General features: G+C 48.4%; 7 protein-coding genes across 7 annotated transcripts; 4 read left to right on the top strand and 3 right to left on the bottom strand.

Annotated features, from left to right (window-relative positions):
- Positions 1–2,364: 2,364 nt before the first annotated feature.
- On the top strand, positions 2,365–4,239 carry LY89DRAFT_721577 (DUF803-domain-containing protein; the record flags this gene model as incomplete). The annotated part of the gene is made up of 7 exons (XM_018218657.1): positions 2,365–2,544; positions 2,598–2,623; positions 2,705–2,795; positions 2,847–3,098; positions 3,152–3,443; positions 3,492–3,973; positions 4,235–4,239. Exons 1-7 carry the CDS (start codon positions 2,487–2,489, stop codon positions 4,237–4,239), a joined length of 1,206 nt encoding a protein of 401 aa, XP_018067046.1. The 5' UTR covers positions 2,365–2,486.
- Positions 4,240–4,268: 29 nt separating this feature from the next.
- Positions 4,269–5,374, bottom strand: LY89DRAFT_785284 (putative 40S ribosomal protein S3). Its single transcript, XM_018222875.1, has 2 exons — positions 5,257–5,374; positions 4,269–5,190 (listed from the first exon to the last, which is right to left on the bottom strand). Exons 1-2 carry the CDS (start codon positions 5,283–5,285, stop codon positions 4,434–4,436), a joined length of 786 nt encoding a protein of 261 aa, XP_018067045.1. The 5' UTR covers positions 5,286–5,374; the 3' UTR covers positions 4,269–4,433.
- A 129-nt stretch (positions 5,375–5,503) lies between these two features.
- On the top strand, positions 5,504–8,314 carry LY89DRAFT_622607 (phosphatases II). Its single transcript, XM_018210982.1, has 2 exons — positions 5,504–5,873; positions 5,928–8,314. The coding sequence occupies exons 1-2, from the start codon at positions 5,838–5,840 to the stop codon at positions 8,187–8,189; spliced, it is 2,298 nt and encodes a 765-aa protein (XP_018067044.1). The 5' UTR covers positions 5,504–5,837; the 3' UTR covers positions 8,190–8,314.
- On the bottom strand, positions 8,293–10,646 carry LY89DRAFT_190134 (phenylalanyl-tRNA synthetase). Its single transcript, XM_018205696.1, has 3 exons — positions 10,271–10,646; positions 8,492–10,222; positions 8,293–8,441 (listed from the first exon to the last, which is right to left on the bottom strand). The coding sequence occupies exons 1-3, from the start codon at positions 10,321–10,323 to the stop codon at positions 8,396–8,398; spliced, it is 1,830 nt and encodes a 609-aa protein (XP_018067043.1). The 5' UTR covers positions 10,324–10,646; the 3' UTR covers positions 8,293–8,395.
- A 355-nt stretch (positions 10,647–11,001) lies between these two features.
- Positions 11,002–13,903, top strand: LY89DRAFT_687661 (ARM repeat-containing protein). Its single transcript, XM_018215554.1, has 9 exons — positions 11,002–11,530; positions 11,602–11,707; positions 11,761–11,912; positions 11,964–12,455; positions 12,510–12,624; positions 12,675–12,819; positions 12,868–12,968; positions 13,016–13,353; positions 13,402–13,903. The coding sequence occupies exons 1-9, from the start codon at positions 11,465–11,467 to the stop codon at positions 13,738–13,740; spliced, it is 1,854 nt and encodes a 617-aa protein (XP_018067042.1). The 5' UTR covers positions 11,002–11,464; the 3' UTR covers positions 13,741–13,903.
- Positions 13,904–14,016: 113 nt separating this feature from the next.
- On the top strand, positions 14,017–15,245 carry LY89DRAFT_687659 (uncharacterized protein). Its single transcript, XM_018215553.1, has 2 exons — positions 14,017–14,195; positions 14,289–15,245. The coding sequence occupies exons 1-2, from the start codon at positions 14,131–14,133 to the stop codon at positions 15,037–15,039; spliced, it is 816 nt and encodes a 271-aa protein (XP_018067041.1). The 5' UTR covers positions 14,017–14,130; the 3' UTR covers positions 15,040–15,245.
- Positions 15,246–19,365: 4,120 nt separating this feature from the next.
- Positions 19,366–19,865, bottom strand: LY89DRAFT_687655 (uncharacterized protein). The gene has a single exon (XM_018215552.1). It carries the CDS (start codon positions 19,841–19,843, stop codon positions 19,490–19,492), a length of 354 nt encoding a protein of 117 aa, XP_018067040.1. The 5' UTR covers positions 19,844–19,865; the 3' UTR covers positions 19,366–19,489.
- Between the last annotated feature and the right edge of the window lie 443 nt (positions 19,866–20,308).

Here is a 20,308-nt window from a genome sequence, read left to right as displayed (position 1 = left end):
TACCCTGATGAAGTCGGGGGCCATCGTACAGTTATTGTGACTGATGGTGACAGGACAGACAATGGTACATATCATGATTTCTTTTCACCATGTCTTCGACCCCGGACATGCTTTTGTTCAGAGTGTTCCCTTCTCATACTCGCAGAATACCAAGCAAAAGACGAAGAGCTCAATCGTCGTTCGCTCTCCCGTCAAGCTGAGGAAAAGCTTCTCGAAAAAACAGCCGACCAGACATACACGGATGGAAACGGAGACTACCCCGAGGAATACCTTGAAGCAAACGATACTGGATATGACGAATACAGTACAGAATTCCAGCACGGCGAGGCGAGCGACAGTTACGAATTCGTCGAGCACAGCGGCGAGTACAATGGAACAGGTCATGAGGACCAAGATGACTTATCGAACGAGCTAGGGGCCTTCGTGGATGACGAGGCTGATTATAAGCACGATCCAGAATTAGGCACTGAGAGTTATAATGACAACGATGATACAAACTATGAAGACCTGAACGACGAGGAATCAGGATCGCAAGGCTTGGCAACATACGCGGAACCGACTATTCCTCAACAAAGCTCTGAATTTGTTGATGTCAATGACAACGCCAATGTGCTTGAAGGTCCGGCGCCATCCACAGTGAGCAGTCTTGGAGCGGCAGAAACAGCTGGATCTAGTGTTACCCTCGGAGCCGAAGAGATACAGTATGAAGATGGATTGGATGAAGAGATCTCCAACGAACTAGATAACGAATTCGCCGCCAAGCCAACAAACAGTTCAGTGGTTGAGCAGAAGGATGAGATTGATTATGAAGATGATGAGGATGAAGAGTCACCTAGTTCGGCTAGTCCTGGAGCTGTTCAAGCAGCGAAAGAACTGACAAATACGAACGGGAAGAGATTCATCGCAGAGGTTGAGTCAGAACTCTCGACTCCGAGTAAGGGTAAGTGTGCACCCCAGATCATCAGAAGACGCTTCCACTAACGGACGAGAAGATGCCAAACGTCCCCGGTCGTCGTGAAAGTCAGACACACTCTCTCCGTCTTCACATCTTCTGATCGGTCTCATCCTTCGAGGCTTGACAAGTCGAGCCCATCCACGACCATAATTCTAAACCCCGACACTCCCTCGACTTGTTGCCCCAAACCCCACGTCGATTACTGATTTGTACACAACAACGACTAACTTGCCATAGGAGAACAAACACGGTAGGTCCGAGGTATACTTACTAACACCCTTTCTCAACCTTTCCCTTCGAAATACATGATACCCGTGACCTAGTCCTTTCCACAACTCACAAAAATCACCTTCATCGCGATTCAGCATTGCTTAGCGTCTGTTTCCTTTCTTTCTGACCTGACATATTGGGGAGGGCTAAAAGATATGCATTATATTGGCTGGAGGAATGGCTTTTGGAATTTATGGCGTGGAGGAGTCTTTTGCTCATACCTATGAGCTTGGATCTGCTTTACAGGGCAGATTGAGGAAGATGTGTATTGTGTTCATCTTGCGGCGAATGTGGTCGGATTCTGCCGCTCGCCCTGTAGGAGTAATTCAGACAAAAGGCAGGTTTTGAGCTTGGCCAATAAGTAGTACTCGCATTGCAAGCAAATTCTCAACGATCCGTCGCCTCCGTGATTGCGTGCATTAAAATACGAGGTGAAGCTGACTGTTCTGCGGTGCCTTTTCTCTCTCCCTAGCCGGCCGTCCACTACTCTCTGCGTTGAGGAATGTCACTGCCGTGATCATCAGAACAAGTATGGTCGTCCTAAGTCCTAAGTTACCGGTTCTGATTTGGCTAAGAGAACGGCTCTGGTTGAAGGTCCCACACAGTACGCGTCTGATGCCCGAATGGCGAGATCTGGTCGTGATCCAGTCTCTGTCGCTCTCGAAAGGGGTTAAAAGCTTAGAGGCGGAGTCGGCTAAAAATAGTCGGGCCAAAATTCATTGCAAAGTTCCAGCTGTTTCACGACAGAGCAGAGCCTCAATACTACCAGGTCAAACAGACGCACACACGCACACACGCAACACGTCGCAAAAGGCTTTTCTGGCCTCAAGTGACACCCATCGGTCCCTCCAACAAAGTCGCATCTATCATTCGCCATTTCTTTGTCCCAACACGAACCTCGCCTCGGCCTCGACAGCACATCTCCTATCTCTCTCTTTACAGGGGCCTGAAACCATCCTATGACCCTCCTGCTCAACCTGCGATCATCACCTCTTACTCCATTCAGTGTGGGCATATAGAGCAAATAAGGTCATCAGGGCGGGTGCCCCACGACGCCCATCAGCGCGAACTTGCAGTCTTTGAGCGTTCGTCGAATTGAGACGATCGCGAGCGCAAGCTCCACGACACCTACACGTTGGATTCGATAGGAGGAGTGGTCCTACACTTGTGCGAAGATGTTAGAAGACAAGTACGTCGGCGCGATCTGGTGCTGTGGTTTTGGCGCACATGAGCTGCTGGAAGTCCGAAGGAACAATGGCTGATGCAATGGAACAGATACATAGGCCTGGTACTGGCCATAACCTCCACCATGGCCATAGGTTGGTACTCCACTGCTGGCCTATCGAGACTGAGATGCTTACACGGTTCACAGGGACGAGTTTCGTCATCACGAAGAAGGTATGGCACAATTACAAAGCCTGATAGATTTCCCGATCCCGCGGTAGACGAACAAGCCGGGACATTGCTGACGATCGGTAGGGACTTATGGATGCGGAAGAAAGACACGGGTTCGAGGGAGACGGATTTACATATCTTAAAAGCCCTATATGGTGGGCTGGTATCATAGCATGTATGCGCCTTGAATCTCAGATGTAGACTTACCTGCTGACGTTTTGGGTAGTAATTGTTGGAGAGGTAGCAAATTTCGCAGCATACGCCTTTGCTCCAGCTATTCTGGTGACTCCTCTTGGAGCATTAAGTGTCCTGATCGGCGCGGTGCTAGGATCGTATTTCCTGAAGGAAGAATTGGGCACATTGGGAAAACTTGGTTGCGCGATATGCCTAATAGGATCAGTCATAATTGTGCTCCATGCACCACCGGACAAGGAAATAACGACAATAGACGAAATCCTACACTATGCAATTCAACCGGGTGCGTTTCTCTGCCTTTTAAACAAGTGTAATGGAAACTAACAGCAATTTCAGGCTTCTTGATTTTCTGTGCAGCCGTGGCAGTCTTTGCGGTTGTGATGATCTACCGAGTTGCTCCAAAGTACGGGAAGAAGAATCCTCTGATTTTCCTCTCTATTTGCTCCACAGTCGGCTCTGTTTCCGTCATGTCAGTGAAGGCGTTCGGAATTGCTGTAAAGTTGACTCTGGCCGGGAACAACCAATTTACACATCCCTCGACTTACGTCTTCATCATCTTGACTGGAGTTTGCATCTTGACACAGATGAACTATTTTAACAAAGCATTGAGCCAATTCCCAACATCAATGTACGCCTCAAGTTGCAGATCTCTTCACTGTTGCTAACTTGCAAATAGTGTGAACCCATTATACTACGTCACATTTACTACCGCCACCTTATGTGCTTCTTTCATCCTATACGGCGGATTCAACACCTCAGATGCTGTGAATACGCTATCACTGCTCAGTGGCTTTCTGGTCATCTTTACAGGTGTATATCTTCTTAATATTTCAAGAGGAGATCCCGATGGTCGGAGGATGATCAATGGAGCCAACCATGACGGGATTGCCACTGACCCCATTTCGGGGATTCAGACCAGAAGGAGTATGCAGGCGAGAAGAAGTTTGGATCCCCATCGAATGAGTATGGGTAGCAACGGATTCGGCAGGGGCGGAGACCGAGAAGGTCTTATTCATGCCTACGACGAAGAGGAGAACAACGCTGGATTCGGTCTCACTGATCTCACGGAAGACAGCGACGACGATGCACCACCACCGAGTGCAAAGACGCCCAATGGAAAGATGAACGGGAACGGCAACGGGAACAAGAGAAGTTTCAGTAAGCCAATAGAGAGTGAGCGACCTAGGAAGTCGCTAACCAGGTGACCTTGCTTGGCGTTCCACGGATGTTTTGCATTTTCAACATTGTATATGGTCAAGGGCGGGAGACTCGGCACTGCTGAGGTCATAGAATATTATGGTTGCAGCATTTGGTCTGCAAGCATTTGGGTGTCTTCAATAGTACGACTGCATGAGGTTAGGGCGTTCGGGCTAATTGTACTATAAGCAACATCTTGTATGATATGATATACCGGCGCAGATTAGGCGCGAAACTGCATTTGGGAACGTTTGAAGAATCACAAGTTCAAGAATATTACATATGGGGTCTTGTTTGTTGGAAGTTTGTGAAAGCCCTGAATTTATCGGCTATGATTACCAGCTCGCAGCAGAATGCCGAGAAAGCTCGTATGCAAATGACCCTACACGCCTAACAGAATCATCAAGGTTTAACCACCTGTCTATTGCTCCTCCGCTGGTGCCTCCTCACCCTGTTGTTCCGCCGCACGTGCAGCCTCAGCAGCTTGTGCAGAAGCAGCAGCCTTCGTTCCATAGTCCTGGCTCATTGGTTGAACCACACTTTGCTCTTCCTTCGGCTCAATGATCGTAACAGAGTCTGGCAATGACTTTTGGGGGCCTGACTTTCCTTCGGGGTCGGATCCACGCATGATCTTGACCTTGATACCCAAAACACCTTGTCTCAAGAGAACGTGGCGAGTAGCGGAATCGATGAAGTCCTTGGCTGGTTGACCAGAGTGGATCATGAAGCCATCGGTGAACTTCATGCTCTTGGCACGGGCAGCACGAAGCTTTCCAGAAACGACAACCTCGCAACCCTTAGCACCACTCTCCATAATGAATCGAAGAACACCATAGCATGCTCGTCGGACAGCAAGGCCGTTCAGGAGCTTGTATCTGAGGGACTCGCATTGGGCGACAGCGGAGAGACCACGGTTTTGGACTTTGGCAGCGTACAGGGAGACGGAGTTCTCGGGAAACTTGAATCGCTTTTGGATGAGAGATGTGAGTTCCCGAATTCTTCGTCCTTGCTCGCCGAGAACTTCTTGTGTGTGTGTGGCACGAATGATGATATCGGTGACTGTGGGGGTGACGCGGACCTCGACGCCAGAGTATCCTTCCTCGGCCAGCTCGCGCTGGAAGAACTCGTTCAACTCGGCATAGAAGACACCATCGGCGACGAACTTGCGCTTCTTGGAGCTGTACAAGATATTAGCTAGGTTCCTCCACTGTCTATGAACAGAAAAGTTTGCGCGGATAACTTACATAGCGGTTCCTGGTACTCCGGAGGCCATATTGACGGCTGTATAATCTCGATTGCACCTGCTCGTGGAGGTACAATTTCGCTGGGTGATGTGGTTTGTCGGACACTCGCGATTTTGGGTTGCTTTGAATTCTTAGATTTCTATGTGTGCCCCTCCCCTAGTAAGCGATCTGGTCCGTGCACTGTATCACGTGTAGCCTTACATTTGCGGCTTGGAAAACTTCCATGCTGGCGAGAAGCTCAAAAGCTATTAATCAGAGATTGAAAGTGAACTAAAAGGACATTATCTTTGGGAGACTTCTCTTTGCTACTATTGAGAAAAAGGTTGGCTTTCTCTGTTTCTTTCAACGCATAGTACCGCCATAGAGGATTCGGTGCGCTGATAATGCTCGGCTTCCGGAGCTAACATCAGTGACGACGAGCTTGAATTCACAGCAAACATTCTCAATACCAAACGTGCACACATCCTTGCGCTTCCTCGATACAAGCCCTGAATATTTCAAGAGTAATCTTCGAATGTCATGATAATCACCAAGCGTGCTGTTCTTGATTCAAGAGCGCACCTTTTCTGCCAGAGCAAAAGATGTCCGACAAAGCCTTAGACAAGTTCTTAAGAAAGGTGAGTTGTAAAGATCTCCAGACTGGCCACTTGTCTATACTAAGGTGTTTGAAGGTTCCGGATGTACAAGTACTGGCGAACGCGACAGTCTCAACAGCTACCTTGCTACTAACGAACCATCATCTCATTGTTGCGACTCCTCACACCCCTTCCTCCTCGCAAGATGGCTCAAGTCACCAGCCTAAACCGAAGACTAGAGAAGTGTACATCGCCTACCCCATGATAGCTCAATGCACTTTCAGACCAACCCCGCCAAGTTCCGGACTCTCCTCAACAATTCGATTACGATGCCGAGACTTCCTTTTCGTTACCTTCAATTTCGTGGATGACAGGCAAGCCAGAGATGTTTTCGAGACCATAAAATGTCAAACATGCAAGCTTGGAAGTATTGAGAAACTTTACGCTTTCACGTACGATGCGCCCCCCATAGAGAAGGCAGTTGGAGGCTGGGAGCTTTATGACGCGAAGGCAGAGTGGAAACGGCAGGGCATTAGTGATAAGGGAATTGATAGAGGATGGAGGATATCCAAGATCAACTTGGATTACGCCTTTTCGCCCACGTATCCAGCGTTGCTCGTGGTTCCTTCGTCCATATCTGACAACACACTGAACTATGCTGGTCGATATCGTTCGAGAGTACGAATCCCTACCTTGACTTACCTACATCCTGTCAATAATTGCTCTATCACACGGAGCTCGCAACCTATGGCTGGTCTGAGAGGTAATCGCAGCATACAAGATGAGAAGCTTGTCAGCGCATGCTTCTCAGCATCTGCCCAAATTGATGATGGCGAGCCTTCGTCACAAACTATATCTCGCGCTAGCCCAGCTTCCAGTCAGGCTGACCTTGGCCTACCTACAGATAGTGAACTATCGGAGACGGAACGCCTTGAAGACGAGATGATCTCTGCCTCAAATATTGAGATCGTCTCTGACAAACCACACATCTATGGTGCTCAGCAACATAATCTTATTGTGGATGCTCGTCCTACTGTGAATGCATTGGCCATGCAAGCGGTCGGTCTTGGTTCAGAAAACATGGATCATTACAAATTCGCAACCAAAGCGTATCTAGGCATCGAGAACATCCACGTCATGCGAGACTCTTTAGCAAAAGTTATAGAAGCTGTCAAGGATTCTGATATCTCAAGACTACCACCAAATCAAGAGCTACTTGTCAAAAGTGGCTGGCTTAAACACATTACAGGCCTATTAGACGGGGCTGCCTTGATAGCTCGTCAGGTCGGGATTCAGCATTCTCATGTTCTCATACATTGCTCCGATGGTTGGGATCGAACAAGCCAGTTGAGTGCCCTTTCGCAATTAATGCTAGATCCCTACTACAGGACAATCGAAGGATTCATTGTCTTGATCGAGAAAGACTGGCTGGCATTTGGGCATATGTTTCAGCATCGTTCAGGTTTCCTCAATAGTGAGAAGTGGTTCAGTACTCAGAATGATGCGCTTGCCGGCTCTGCAATTCAGCCTGGCGGCAACGGAGAAGGCCGAGGAGACGCTATTGAAAATGCATTGCTGAGCGCGAAGAGATTCTTTAACAAGAGCAATGCAAGTCAGGATACGGTGACGGACTCTGATGGCGAACTGCTATCTGTTGATGAGTCCCCAAAAGCCAAGAGGAGATCCGGCACCAAGGATACTCTTGCAGACAAGGAAGCTACAAAGCCAAAGGAGACAAGTCCGGTCTTCCACCAGTTCCTAGATTGCACCTACCAGCTTCTCCACCAATACCCTACTCGTTTTGAGTTCAACGAACGATTCCTGCGGAGACTTCTTTACCACCTCTACTCATGCCAATATGGCACATTCCTTTACAATAATGAGAAATCTCGCTTAGATGCTCGAGTTCAGCAGCGAACGGCAAGTGCATGGGGCTATTTTCTTGCCCAACGGGCAGGATTCACGAATAAAGATTACGATGGAGGTGAAATCGATGACCATGTCAAGGGCAAAGAACGACTTCTGTTCCCGAAGCTGGACAAGGTCAGATGGTGGCCTGAGCTTTTCAACCGGAAAGATCAAGATATGAATGGTCCAGTCAATACCGTCACTGAGCGGTATCTTGGCGATAGGGAGGACAGCATGGGCGTTGGTGGGGGTGTTCTTACTGGAGTGGAGACTGCTGATCGAGTCGTCCCTGCTGGAAGTATTCGTCACACTCCTCCAAATGGTACGCAGGGGAAGTTGGCTAGTCTGCGGGAGGGTATATCAGGTTTAGGAATAGTCAAAAGCATGGGTGGAGGAGGGAGCAAGAGTCCTGCAAATTCAAAGCAGCCACTGGAGGTAGAAATGCAATAGGGTATAGCAGGCAGGCATAGGCTAGGCGTCAAGGATTAGAGCAGCCGCATTTAGCATAGCATTGCAGGAGCTTGGCGTCATGGGGAAGGAAATGCACGATGAGTTTACGAGAATCATGTATCATGTCATTGAATAGCTCATCATTCATGAAATCTAAATTCTTTTGGTGAGCAGTACGCCGTCTTCACTGTATAGTAGAAACATGATCATAAGAAGACCTCCAAGTTGATCTCTAGTGTGCTCACAGGATATCTGGCAGGAAGTTAGCATTGGTAAATTCTTGAATTAGATTCACTATATACCTCAACTCAAACTTATCGAGAACGGTGGGATGCAAGATTCCAAACTCGCCGATGCGAGCTTGCTTTCCGTCGATTCGGAGGTAGATAGCAGCAGCGTGCCCAGCGAAGAATGTTGGTTCATCAATTTCCTCGATCCAGTATCCATCCGGCTTCGATGGGTCCTCCTTGACCTCGTAGTCCAGCCTCTTGCCCTGGAGACCATCCTCGTGAGTCAAGAAAGCAGTCTTGAGCATCAAGAGAACACGATCAAGCAAGCCGTGAACGACTTCGAACCCACTCGTCTTGCCATACCAAGCAGCTGCGAAGTGCCTCTCATTCCTACTCTTCCTTTCCAGAGACATGTCCTTGAAGGCAACATCTGAGACCTCGAAAACTTTGATAGGCACGCTGTGCTTCTTATTTTCTCGAATGGTCTTTAGGAGACCAGGAAGTAATGAGGTGCGCACAACCTGGTACTCTGCAGTTTTGGGATTCGCAAGCTTCACAGCCGTCTCGCCGTCGTCTTTTCGATTCAGCCAGCCGAAATTTTCGTCGTGTGAACAGAGGATTAGCGGCATCACTTCACTCCAGCCAGCCATTGCTGCTTCCATACGAACAATGTCACCTAGCTTGTTGATCATCAGAGGTTGCGCAATTGTCGAGGCCTTGTTAGGTGATGTTCTTGGAAGATTATTGAAGCCGTAACCAATAGCAACATCTTCCATGATATCACATTGATGAAGAACATCAGCACGGGTTACCGGGATCGAGACGTCGAGGATGTTCTTGTCCTTCTTGGATGGCTTAGCAGTATAGCACATCTTGGTGAGCAGCTCGCAAATTCTCTCGGGCGACTCCTTCAGGCCACAGCAGTTGTTAATGTAGTCAACCTCCGCCTCAGCCAATCGAGGCTTGAAATCAGGAGTGGTTCTTGTCTCTTCATTGTGATTTGAGATGATCTCGACAGGTTCGATTGTGAATGGCTCAGTACAATACATTGAGAACATAGCAACCATGATATGATTCACAATCTCAAGCTTGGTTCGGTCTGTTCCCGTCATCTCAATGAAAACATTGGTGGTGTTCTGTGAGATCTTCGAGTGGTTGCCATTGATAATGGGTGGCATGGAGCACACGATACGCTGAGAATCATAGATGACGGGATAGACAGGCTTGTCTCGGATGATGTGAAGGTACTTTCCGAGATGCTTGTCGTTCTCATAGAATTGCATGAGTTCCTCGCCATTCATTTCTTTGGTCTGATTCAGAGGCGCAAACTTGATGTCCTTTGGCGACAGGGCTTCATAGGTGAAAGGGCCTTTGATCGTGTCCAAATCATGAGTACCAATAGCTACCAGAGTTCTTTGCCTTGCAAGGTTCTGGTGAAGCTTGTCCTGAAGTGATATGAAGGAGTCATATGAAGCTTTGGTGAACTTGATATTACGGAGAATGGCACCGGACACATATGGCCGAACCTTGAGAGTGTCTGGACTAACGGTGATGGTCTGCATCTTCCCTCCTTTCGGCTTGACCAATTTGTAGTCAGGGAATGGCGTCTTTTCGCGGAAAATGTTGAGCATCAAAGCTATACCCTCGAAGCAGAGCATGTCATATCGATTGGCCGGGATTTCGATTTTGAGTTGTGGAGGTTCCTGCTTCCCATTGACAATGGGTCGCTCTTGGTCTGTTGTATCCTCGTCGAGTTCTATCCCAAATTCGAAGCATAGTTCCTCGAACTCTTCAGTCGTGTACCTGTACAAAGAATTAGTAGAATTTTGGCGGGGTGGTGGACTGGCATACTCTTGCCCGAGAGCTTTGTAGAGCTCCGCTTTGTCAACGCTGATGGTAGGCATCTTTGTAGCTGACGATGAATCTACCGCCTGTGTAGCAGCTATTAAAGACAACCGTGGGCTCTCGAAATGCGGAAGAACGCTGGTGTTGAGGGCTGGCACAGATTATGACTCCGCGAGGTGTTTCCGAAAATTAATTGCGAGCTCTGCGCGAGCTAGGAAAAGTCGGTCCAGGTATTAACAATCTGGAGAAAGAAATGTGTGGTCACTCGAGTTTCTGTATCTGGGTCATTAAAGTAGAGTCGATTTTGTACTTCAAATCTAGATCAAATTCTCCTCGTGAATGTTGCTGCTCCCAAGTGAACACCAGCTGCAGAATCGCGTGCGCTGCAAGGCTATCTTCCCGGCAAAATTTCGAGACACACAAGGTCTTTGAAAGCGCTGTACATTGAGGTGATTGTCGACGAGCTTAGGTGGTCGCCGAATACTACGAGGTACAGCTCCGTTTCTACAGTCTTTATTTTCTTTTCGAATTCAATATTCTATGTTGCTGGGGACGTTTGTTGTCGTCTGCAGATTCACGGTGCGAGGCTATCACCTTGCAAAAGGTTGGCGCCTGAGTTTGGCCTTCTATGGTCCGTGCCTCATCGAATTTTGGTTCACAGCACAGCGCACCGGTGTGGGACTTTCAACTTGCGACTACCAAACACCAAACCAGTACCAAGTCTGCCAGCTGCCTCAACCCCTACCACTACCAAATTTCTCGCAGACTTTGAGCATCTTCTCCTTCTACCTCGCATTTCTCCGTGCTTTTTTCTCTGTAGGTACGTCCAATTGAGAAGTTGTCGCCTTGTCGAGCTACCTTGCTTGCTTGCTTTGCGGTCAAGGCACCTTTCCTGAAATAGCTCCGTCATAACTTCAACTCGGGTCCCCCACCACATTTCCAACAACAATACCACACTCCTCTCACACGCACCTCCCTTACCTTGCTGATACCCACCATTATAGACTTCGGCAGACTTCTTCTTGCCGCGAACAACTGTCTTCGATTCCCCTGCGAGAGTTCAATCGAGGCTAGGCGTGCCAACACGCGATCAATCAACCTGAATCCATACAGCTGCGAATAAACACGTCAAAGGCTGGCTGACTCCCTACCTACCTACTCTACTCCGAACCACCACCTTCTCTTGGAATAATATTCACGATGTCTGACGGCCAGGATAAGACCGATGAGCTCTACCCCATAGCCGTGCTCATCGACGAACTAAAGGTAAGGAAGGTTCTGGGGCACCGCAACCTGCCCGCCAACTGCGTTGCGCAAACTGCTCACCCTTGACATAGCATGATGATGTCCTCTTACGATTAAATGCTATACATCGTCTCTCGACGATTGCCCTCGCGCTGGGAGCTGAGCGCACTAGAGACGAATTGATCCCGTTCTTAGATGGTATGTTGAGAGTATTCATATGGCTATGACAGGGTGCTGAACACTAGGTGCAGAATCTGTCGAAGACGAAGATGAGGTCCTTACCGCCCTTAGTGAGGAGCTCGGCAACTTTGTCGAATACGTCGGGGGCCCAGAATGGGGTCACGTCCTGCTGTCGCCTCTCGAGAATCTTGCTGCTATCGAAGAGCCCTTGGTGCGGGAAAAGGTGAGATGGCATACCTTGTAGGGCTTTGGTACACTGGCTGATGAAACATAGGCCGTGGAATCTCTGAATAAGATATGTGAAGAGCTTTCATCTCAGCAGGTCGAAGAGTACTTCATTCCCCTTACGATTCGACTCTCGAAAGCCGACTGGTTCACCTCGAAAGTTTCTGCCACGGGTCTCTACCAAGTTCCATACAAGAAAGCCTCTCCACCGATGCAAGAACAACTCAGACAACAATTTGGTCTTCTTGTTCACGATGAAACCCCGATGGTCCGAAGACAGTCCGCGAATAATCTTGCAAAGTTTGTGAAGGAAATGCCAGCTACGATAGTTGTCGAGGAGATGATACCCCTTTTCCAGCACCTTGCCAGCGACGACCAAGACAGTGTAAGGTTATTGACGGTCGAGATATTGATTGCCATTGCGGAGGTCGTACCAAAGGAACAGCAATCAAGCCACGGGGTCCTGCTTACAGCGTTGAGGAATTTGATAGAGGACAAAAGCTGGAGGGTCAGGTACATGGTGGCCGACAGATTTGAAAAGGTTGAACAGTGATCTATATGGAGGCATATCTACATTAGCTAACCTGTTCATTAGATCGCAAAAGCAGTCGACGATGAAGTTGTCACAAGAGATCTCGTGCCAGCCTTTGTCAAACTTCTCAAGGACAGCGAGGCTGAGGTTCGGACCGCAATTGCTGGCCAAATTCCAGGCACGTATTCATTAATCCAAATTATATTATTACGCTAAGTGCAGCTTCAGGCTTCTGCAAATTGGTCGACAGGACTACACTTCTAAACGATATCATGACAACAGTTGAGGACCTCGTGTCTGATACCTCTCAACACGTCCGTGCCGCTCTTGGAACTCAGATCAGTGGCCTTGCCCCAATTCTTGGCAAGCAAGAGTGCGTAGTCAGTCTGCAAAATCAACGAGTGTTACTAACATATACCAGAACTATTGATCATCTCCTTCCTATGTTCCTGCAAATGCTGAAGGATGAATTTCCGGATGTCCGTTTGCACATTATCTCAAAGCTCGAGCTAGTCAATCAAGGTTTGTTGTCTGAGACATGTTCCGTCTACATCAGCTAACAATATTAGTCATTGGCATCGAGCTTCTTTCGCAGTCCCTCCTCCCTGCCATCGTTCAGCTCGCGGAAGATAAGCAATGGAGAGTTCGATTGGCCATCATAGAATACATCCCTCTTTTGGCAAGCCAACTAGGTGTCGAATTTTTCGATGAGAAGCTCGCTGCACTCTGCATGGGCTGGTTAGGTGATACCGTTTTCTCCATTCGCGAAGCGGCAACACACAACCTCAAGAAGCTCACAGAAGTCTTTGGCGTTGAATGGGCCAACGAAGCTATCATTCCCAAAGTGATGGCTATGGGCGCACACCCCAACTATCTCTACAGAATGACCACCTGTTTCGCGATCACAGTTAGTATATATGGTCGACTTAGCGAAAACATGCTTACTTTTTTATAGACCCTTGCGACCGTCGTAAGTCTGGATGTGGTCTCAAAGTCTATCCTTCCTATGATGGACAAGCTTGTTGCCGACGCTATTCCCAACATCCGATTCAACGTTGCGAAGTCATATTCAGAGTTAATTTCAGTCCTCAAGCGTCTTCCAGACGAGGGGACAATTTTCTCGTTGGAGTCCTCAGGCAGCTCGGCTCCTCCCTCGCAAAGAGGCCAAGTGCTCATTGAAGAGAGGATTCTCCCAAATCTAGAGAAGCTGCAAAAAGATGATGATGTTGATGTTCGTTTCTTTGCTACCACTGCGGCTGCTTCTGTTTCTGGCGACCCAATGAATACATCATAGATGAGATAATAAAGAAGCACTTTTTCAATTGGGAAGATGCATTGTTCCAGGGTTGTGCCTGAACTTCTAGGCTTAGCTGTTTTACTGTGTTAGAACAGAGCAGAACAGAGCAAAATACCAGCGTAGTCTCTTTCAAGACCCATGAGTTTCCTGTACAATAAAGTGAATAAGTAATATGTCTCTGATGTTGTGATTCCACGTGAGAATTCTTCCAGGCCAGCTCCCTTCACCGCCGACGTATTTAGTGCGGGGCAATTATTCTGCCAAGTTGACAACTTAATTTCTAGATAGCATCTTTTCCACCAAGCTCACCATTGCGAAATAATCCTTCCGCGTGTTGGTTGCTGCGTTCGGCAGACTTCTAGTTCTCTTTGATTCTATTAGTCCATAATGTCCAGCGAGCTCCCTTCCAAACCAAGCCACCTTGAGCCTTCCAAGCTCGGCACGAAAGAGTAGTAAGTTGGCGCGTGAGAAATTATTCCTCACATTCACATACCAAACATCTTCTAGACCGTTTCATAGGCTTCTTCTCTGATATGCCTTGATAGCTGGGATAATCTCTACACAACCGAAATCACCAACCACTCACTTGATCCCTCCGACGAGGGCACAGTCTGGTTCGACGATTCCTCTGCCGAAGATAAAATCTTATCTTTCCTCGAAGAACAAATTTGCGAGAATCATATCTTGGGACAGGAGTTTAATAAGGAGAATTGTTCGTTTTTGGATTTAGGGACCGGGAACGGACATTTTCTCTTTACTTTGAGGAACTGTGGTCAGGAAGATGATGATGAGGAAGAGGAAGAGGGCGACGACGAGAGACAAGGATGGGAGGGTAGGATGCTTGGGGTTGACTATTCCGAACGCAGCGTTGAGTTTGCCAAGAGGATAGCTGAGAGTAAAGGTTTTGGGTTGGGGGCAGGGAAGGAGGTTGAGTTTAAGTGGTGGGATCTGATGAGTCAAGATCCAGTGGGTGTTGTTCTCGAAGGACCGAACGAGAAAGGTTGGGATGTGGTGCTTGATAAGGGCACTTTCGATGCTATCAGCCTTTCGGAGGATAGAGATGAGCTGGAAAGAAGGATATGTGAAGGCTACAAGGAGAAAGTCGTCCCATTGGTACGGACGGGCGGTATCTTCCTGGTTACGAGCTGTAATTGGACCGAAGATGAGCTGAGATCATGGTTTGACGGCGGGGAGCTGAAGTATGTGGATACGATCAAGTATAAGAGCTTTAGCTTTGGTGGGAGGAAGGGACAGACAATTAGTAGTGTCTGTTTCCTAAAATTGGACTCTTCATGAATCTCTACTCGTCAATTTCCAGATTTTCTATTTTGCATTTGATTTATGTTATGGTCTGTATCAAGCTCAGATATCTTAGCAGATTACCCGAGAACGTCCAACAACAGCAACCAGCCATACTAGTCTTTTAGCAGTGCATCTTTGCTTGCTTGCTTACGATTGGGGTGCTTTAGTCTAGCCAAAAGCAGCTCCAGGCGAGGCGAGGGTATGTGATTACTATTCCATAACACGAGAAGAATGGCGAGTTACTTGATTACGTTTTGTTCCAAGACTATTTATAACTATATTCCTGATCCACCTCAAGCGATAGTCCTACCGTCTGATTCCATCTTTCCAGCCCATGCATCTTCAACAACGCAAGAAGTGGGCCGTTCATCCACGTGTCCATCGTTCTCTTCAAATCTTTGCGCAACGAGATACAAGCAATTCGAACATGTGATCGAAAGCAACACATGTAAGAATGTAGAGGTGGATTACACTAATGATATCAAGACCTGACCATTCCGTTTGGATTGTGAACTCTGGATCTACCTGTTGAGATGAAGACTCTAGTTTAGTATTGTACTGTTCTATAGTTAGGTCATTGATATAGATTAGGAAGTGACCTTTGTTTGAATTCGACTTGTAAGGAAAGCGTGGTATCTTCTCCGGTGACTTCTCGATATCAGCCATGGCATTTCGCTGGTCGTTGCCTGAGCGTAGTCCCTCAATATCCGCCTCTTGTCAATAATGAGATCCATTTGCCACTTGGTAATATAATAGACAGAATAAGACCCAGCTTCTGGCGAGAATCTTGAGTGATGGAGCCGGAAGAATCCCTTGAAATGCTAACCAGGTTGCATTGAACAGAAAGGTTGCCAAATTGCGCTGTAATTCCCTTGCTCGGCTTGACTACACTTGGGCCGAGACTTCAGACGCCATTCAATAGTCCCATGTGCTGGTAGAGAAATTTTAAAATGTTGGTGCTTATCGCGGGGTTTCCCGACTCATCCCATACTCGTATCCAAGTCAATCCACCAAGCCTAAGCAATTTGTATCCTAATTTCCAAGTTTCTTGTCCGTACTATCAAAATGTTAGAATCCATGGAAAGTGACCTTTTGCCTAAAAAGTGGAACAATATTTTCTGTAAGATATGGTTTTTGGTATTGATTTGACTCTGGTGTAACAAGCAATGTGTGTTAACGTAGGCAGGCACAAACCATCACCTCTACGCCAGAAACGAGGATTTGAGAAACTTTGATCACAGGAAGCATTCTTCTTCATGCTGCCAAGTCTACGTGTCTCGAAGTTTTGTAATTGTCGTTGGCTTTATTGCAAAGATGCGTCAAAGTAAGTCCACTAAAGCACAAGTAGTATACGGTTCATTGACAGAACCTTAGCACAACCTATTTAATGGCCGATGAAACCCCCTTAGCTGTGAATCCGAACCCAGCAAGCCTTGGAATATCCTGTACAGAATCGTTTAATCTTTGGAGCTGACTTTCCGGTGTCTAAGACAATAACCTCCCAGACTGTAGCCATGAAACTTCATAGTTGGTCCAATTTGGAGCTGACTTTTCGGGGCCTGAGACTGTAAACTTCCAGTCTTTTGCCATAAAACCTCATAGTTATCTCAACAATGGTCCAGCACATCAATAAGGTTACCGCTGGGTATATGTGGTTTCAAGACCAGGTTGATCTAATGTTTGAAAGAAGGGCGTGAACCTGGATGCCCTTATATCTGCACGCGTTGTAGCTTTCTCCATTGTTGAATTCTTGAAAAATTGAAGAAACCTTCGTAGGTTGGCTTTACTTCAATGCTAAAGGATAAACTGGTCTTTTTGTTTTTTTGTCTTTACTTTTGGAAAGTTGCAGACTTCCTGAGTTCTCCCGGCGACACATATCTAAGACAGGCATGCCCCTAGAAACAGTCATTGGCCGTCAAATCCTTGGACATTTTCAACGCAATACAACGGAACCGCGGCCACAATGAATTTAGGAAGGCACTTCGGCGATGTCATGTCGGGTTCAGCCGCACGCGCCGTGGAATACGGGACATTCGGGGTCGGGGACAACTACTTAGTCTCCATGAGGCCAGAACCAGTAGAACGTCTTTAAACTTGGGTGTAAGGAAGATGATTGAAGGTGTAGTCGAAACACAAGTTCCAAGACTAAATAACTCAAAATGATCTTCCCCCGGGGCCCACTGGTGGTCGTCGGCGAGTCTGGAGTGGATGGACCGCAAGTGGATGTGGAGGCTGACCGTCAGATTTCCAAGGTTACTTTAACCGAGGATCACCAACGTTTTCAGGGCTGGCGAGTCGAGTCGAGTCCCTGTTTCGCTTCAGCACCCCTTCACCCCTTCACCCCTCACCTGGATGGAAATTGGTTCGGTTCGGTTCGGTTTGGTTTCCTCTCAGAGTTTCTTCCTTCGAATTTCCTCCTCAGCCAGATTCTTCTTCCTGGTGGTCTGTTGTTTTCGTTGGTTGTTGCATTTGCCCCTCTCGACTCTCGACCACCCTTTCTCATCTCCTCTGCCTCTCGTTCACCAATCAGCTGTGCATGCGTGCATGGCATCTTCAGCCCTCGGTACTCAAGTGCTTAGTGGACCCCTCCGATCTGTCGGCGCGGCAGATGCTCAGAAAGCTCAGAAAGCTCAGAAAGGCTCCTGGGATGATGCTCGTGCTTCGTGCTGCGGCTGGACACGATTTTCATCCTCTCCCCTCCGTCCCCTCGTCTTTGTGCTGCTGCTGCTGTTGCTGTGCTGGACGGTGCTTTGCATTCTTCGGGTCAGACGATACGATGGATGGCTAGCCCCTCTCTTCTTGCCCTTCTGCCATGCTATGCCATGCCATGCAGTCCCTCGCGTGCTCCACAAATGATGAGGCTGATTTGCGGCGGGCATCTTAGTGGCTTGAGGCGACTTTGTTCAAACGGCTCACCCTCTAAATCCGTGGTGCTGCATATGTCTGTCTCTGCCAGTTTCTGCAGGGCAGGGCCAGGTCAGGAGCAGCAGGTCGAAAGGGTATGGCGCATGCGAAGAGAAAGAGAGAGAGAGAGAGAGAGTGCACGACGGAGAGAGGGAAGAATGAAGCACTTCTGCTCATGAGAGGGCGGCGGCTGTTGTTGGTTTTTGGTTTTTGGCCTACCATATGCTGCGATACTGACACGCTTGCACTTACCACGCTCTGCATCTTGATAGCTACCTACAGGACATTGCGGCGTCGAAGAGACCCTCTTCGGGAATGTCCACGCATGGCGACAAGATACCACCAAAGTCTAGTCCACTCCAGTCCAGTTCCTCTAACGTTGAGTCGTGCGTGCTCACTCCCTCACTTCCTCGTTCACTCGCTGGGTTCGTATACGTGGCCAAATCCAAGCGCTGCTCCTGCTTGCGTACCCAGGTATGGCGTTGTGCAATTGGGTCTGGTAGAGCCCCCGTGATCTTCTCATATTATTCGCTCCAAGAGGGGATTGGAGCGCACCACAGTAGCTCATGCCTTCCTTACCTTACCATACAGCAACGCAGGCAGAGTCATTTAGCCTTCACTGCCCTCGCGGTCGGAGAGTTGGAGGCTCAGCTTCCGCTATGTCGAATATGGACTCTGAACGTTGAAGGATGCTCCGTCCGACACCTGCTTGGGTGAGGTTTGCACGGCAGTTCGCACATCCTCCCCTCGCTGTTTCGTTCCAAATGCTTGTGTCGGCCCAGACCCGTACGTACAAGTCAAAAATGCAGCAGTCAAGATAAGAAGATGACTTGATCATAATTCAGTACAGTCATGAGTGCGTGCTGAGCGACCTGTCGGGAACGGCGACGGGTGGGATGAAAAGACATGGGATGAAAGGGCTGGTCAATCTACTGTATGATGATAGAGATTATGAGGCGAGATGGAGGCCGCGACCCGCATCTTGCGGCGGTGCCATCGTTTTCTACCCGGCGGGGGAAAGCTTCAACCAGCCCTTGCTTGCTTGCGGCGTCGTTTTCCTCAGTCACCTCACTCACAACACGAATAGAATGCGAATAGAGCAGCGCAGAGCAGCGCAGAGCAATGCAGTTCTCGTCTCTCTGTGGACGGCAGGAAAGCATGTATGCGGCCGGTGGTACGCATTCAGATGGCGTTCCGCATCATCTTTGGATTCTGACACGGCACTATGGACCCATGTTGAGGCTGTGTGAGTGTGTGAGTGCGTGAACGAGCGAACGAACGCTGGGCTGGATATCCCACACCACACTGCACTGCACTGCACTGGAAGCACATCTCATCTCTGGAAATCTCCCGCTTGAAGAGAGGTAATTATCGAGAGAGAAACTTTTACTCTTCGCATACCAGTGACACTTATCCATCCACCTGTGGCACACATGCATGCATTCAATCATATCCCTCCAGATCTATAGTCAAATATCTTGCGCCTCATCGTCTTTCCTGACCTCGGTGGTCTTCCTCCTTCCCTGTGTCTGTCCTCTCCTTATTTCATCTCTTCGATTCTCTGATCTAGTGTCCACTTAGCACTCTTGTCCTGTTGTCGTGACTGTATATTTCTAAAAACCAAAATCAGCAATACAACCGCCCTCGACTCAACTGCAATACTGTATCCTCTTCTCTTCTGGGCCTCCCGAAGAAGCGCTGCTCCCCACGGTTGGATGTACTTTACTCTGCGCCGTGCCACCGCCCTCCGGGACGCTTGTTGAGAGCCACACGCCGCACACTCACAAGTTGCGAGGAACATTACCAGCAAGGATAGCCATACGACGAGCGAGCGATAGTAGTAGCCATACGGACTACTGGACTGGACTGGACTGGACTGGACTGGACGGTACATCACCTAATATTTCATAATTCCACGACTAGTGGTGTTTGTGTTCCCAGTTCCAGTTCGAGTTCCACGACTACTAGCCATTATTTACCGTACGCGGCTCGCTTGGAGCCTCTTCGTTCTACAGTAGGCCAGACCCCAAAAACCTCAGAGCCACTCCACTTCTCACTCCCCAGACAGCGAGACCAACCACAGCACAACTCACCTCACCCCAGCAGCACTAAACTAAACCAAACCAAACCAAACCAAACACAAACACCCCCCATCTCATCCGCACGCACGCACGCAAGCAAGCAACGCACTCACTACTGCTGCTGCTCCTGCGACGACTGCAAGCACACAGTACTCCGCTTTTTGTGTCCTCCTCCTCGTTTCTCGTGGTCCCTCACCTGGCCTCCCTCCCCTCGCCTCGATCCCTCGAAGAACTTCTTCGCTCCACGCTACCCTCCCCTCCCCTACCTTTTACCTTTT

The sequence above is a fragment of the Mollisia scopiformis genome (assembly GCF_001500285.1).
Source record: "Mollisia scopiformis unplaced genomic scaffold LY89scaffold_20, whole genome shotgun sequence".
NCBI lineage: Eukaryota > Fungi > Ascomycota > Leotiomycetes > Helotiales > Mollisiaceae > Mollisia > Mollisia scopiformis.
The sequence above is the reverse complement of the archived record's forward strand: the minus strand, read 5'-3'. Positions and strand labels throughout refer to the sequence as shown.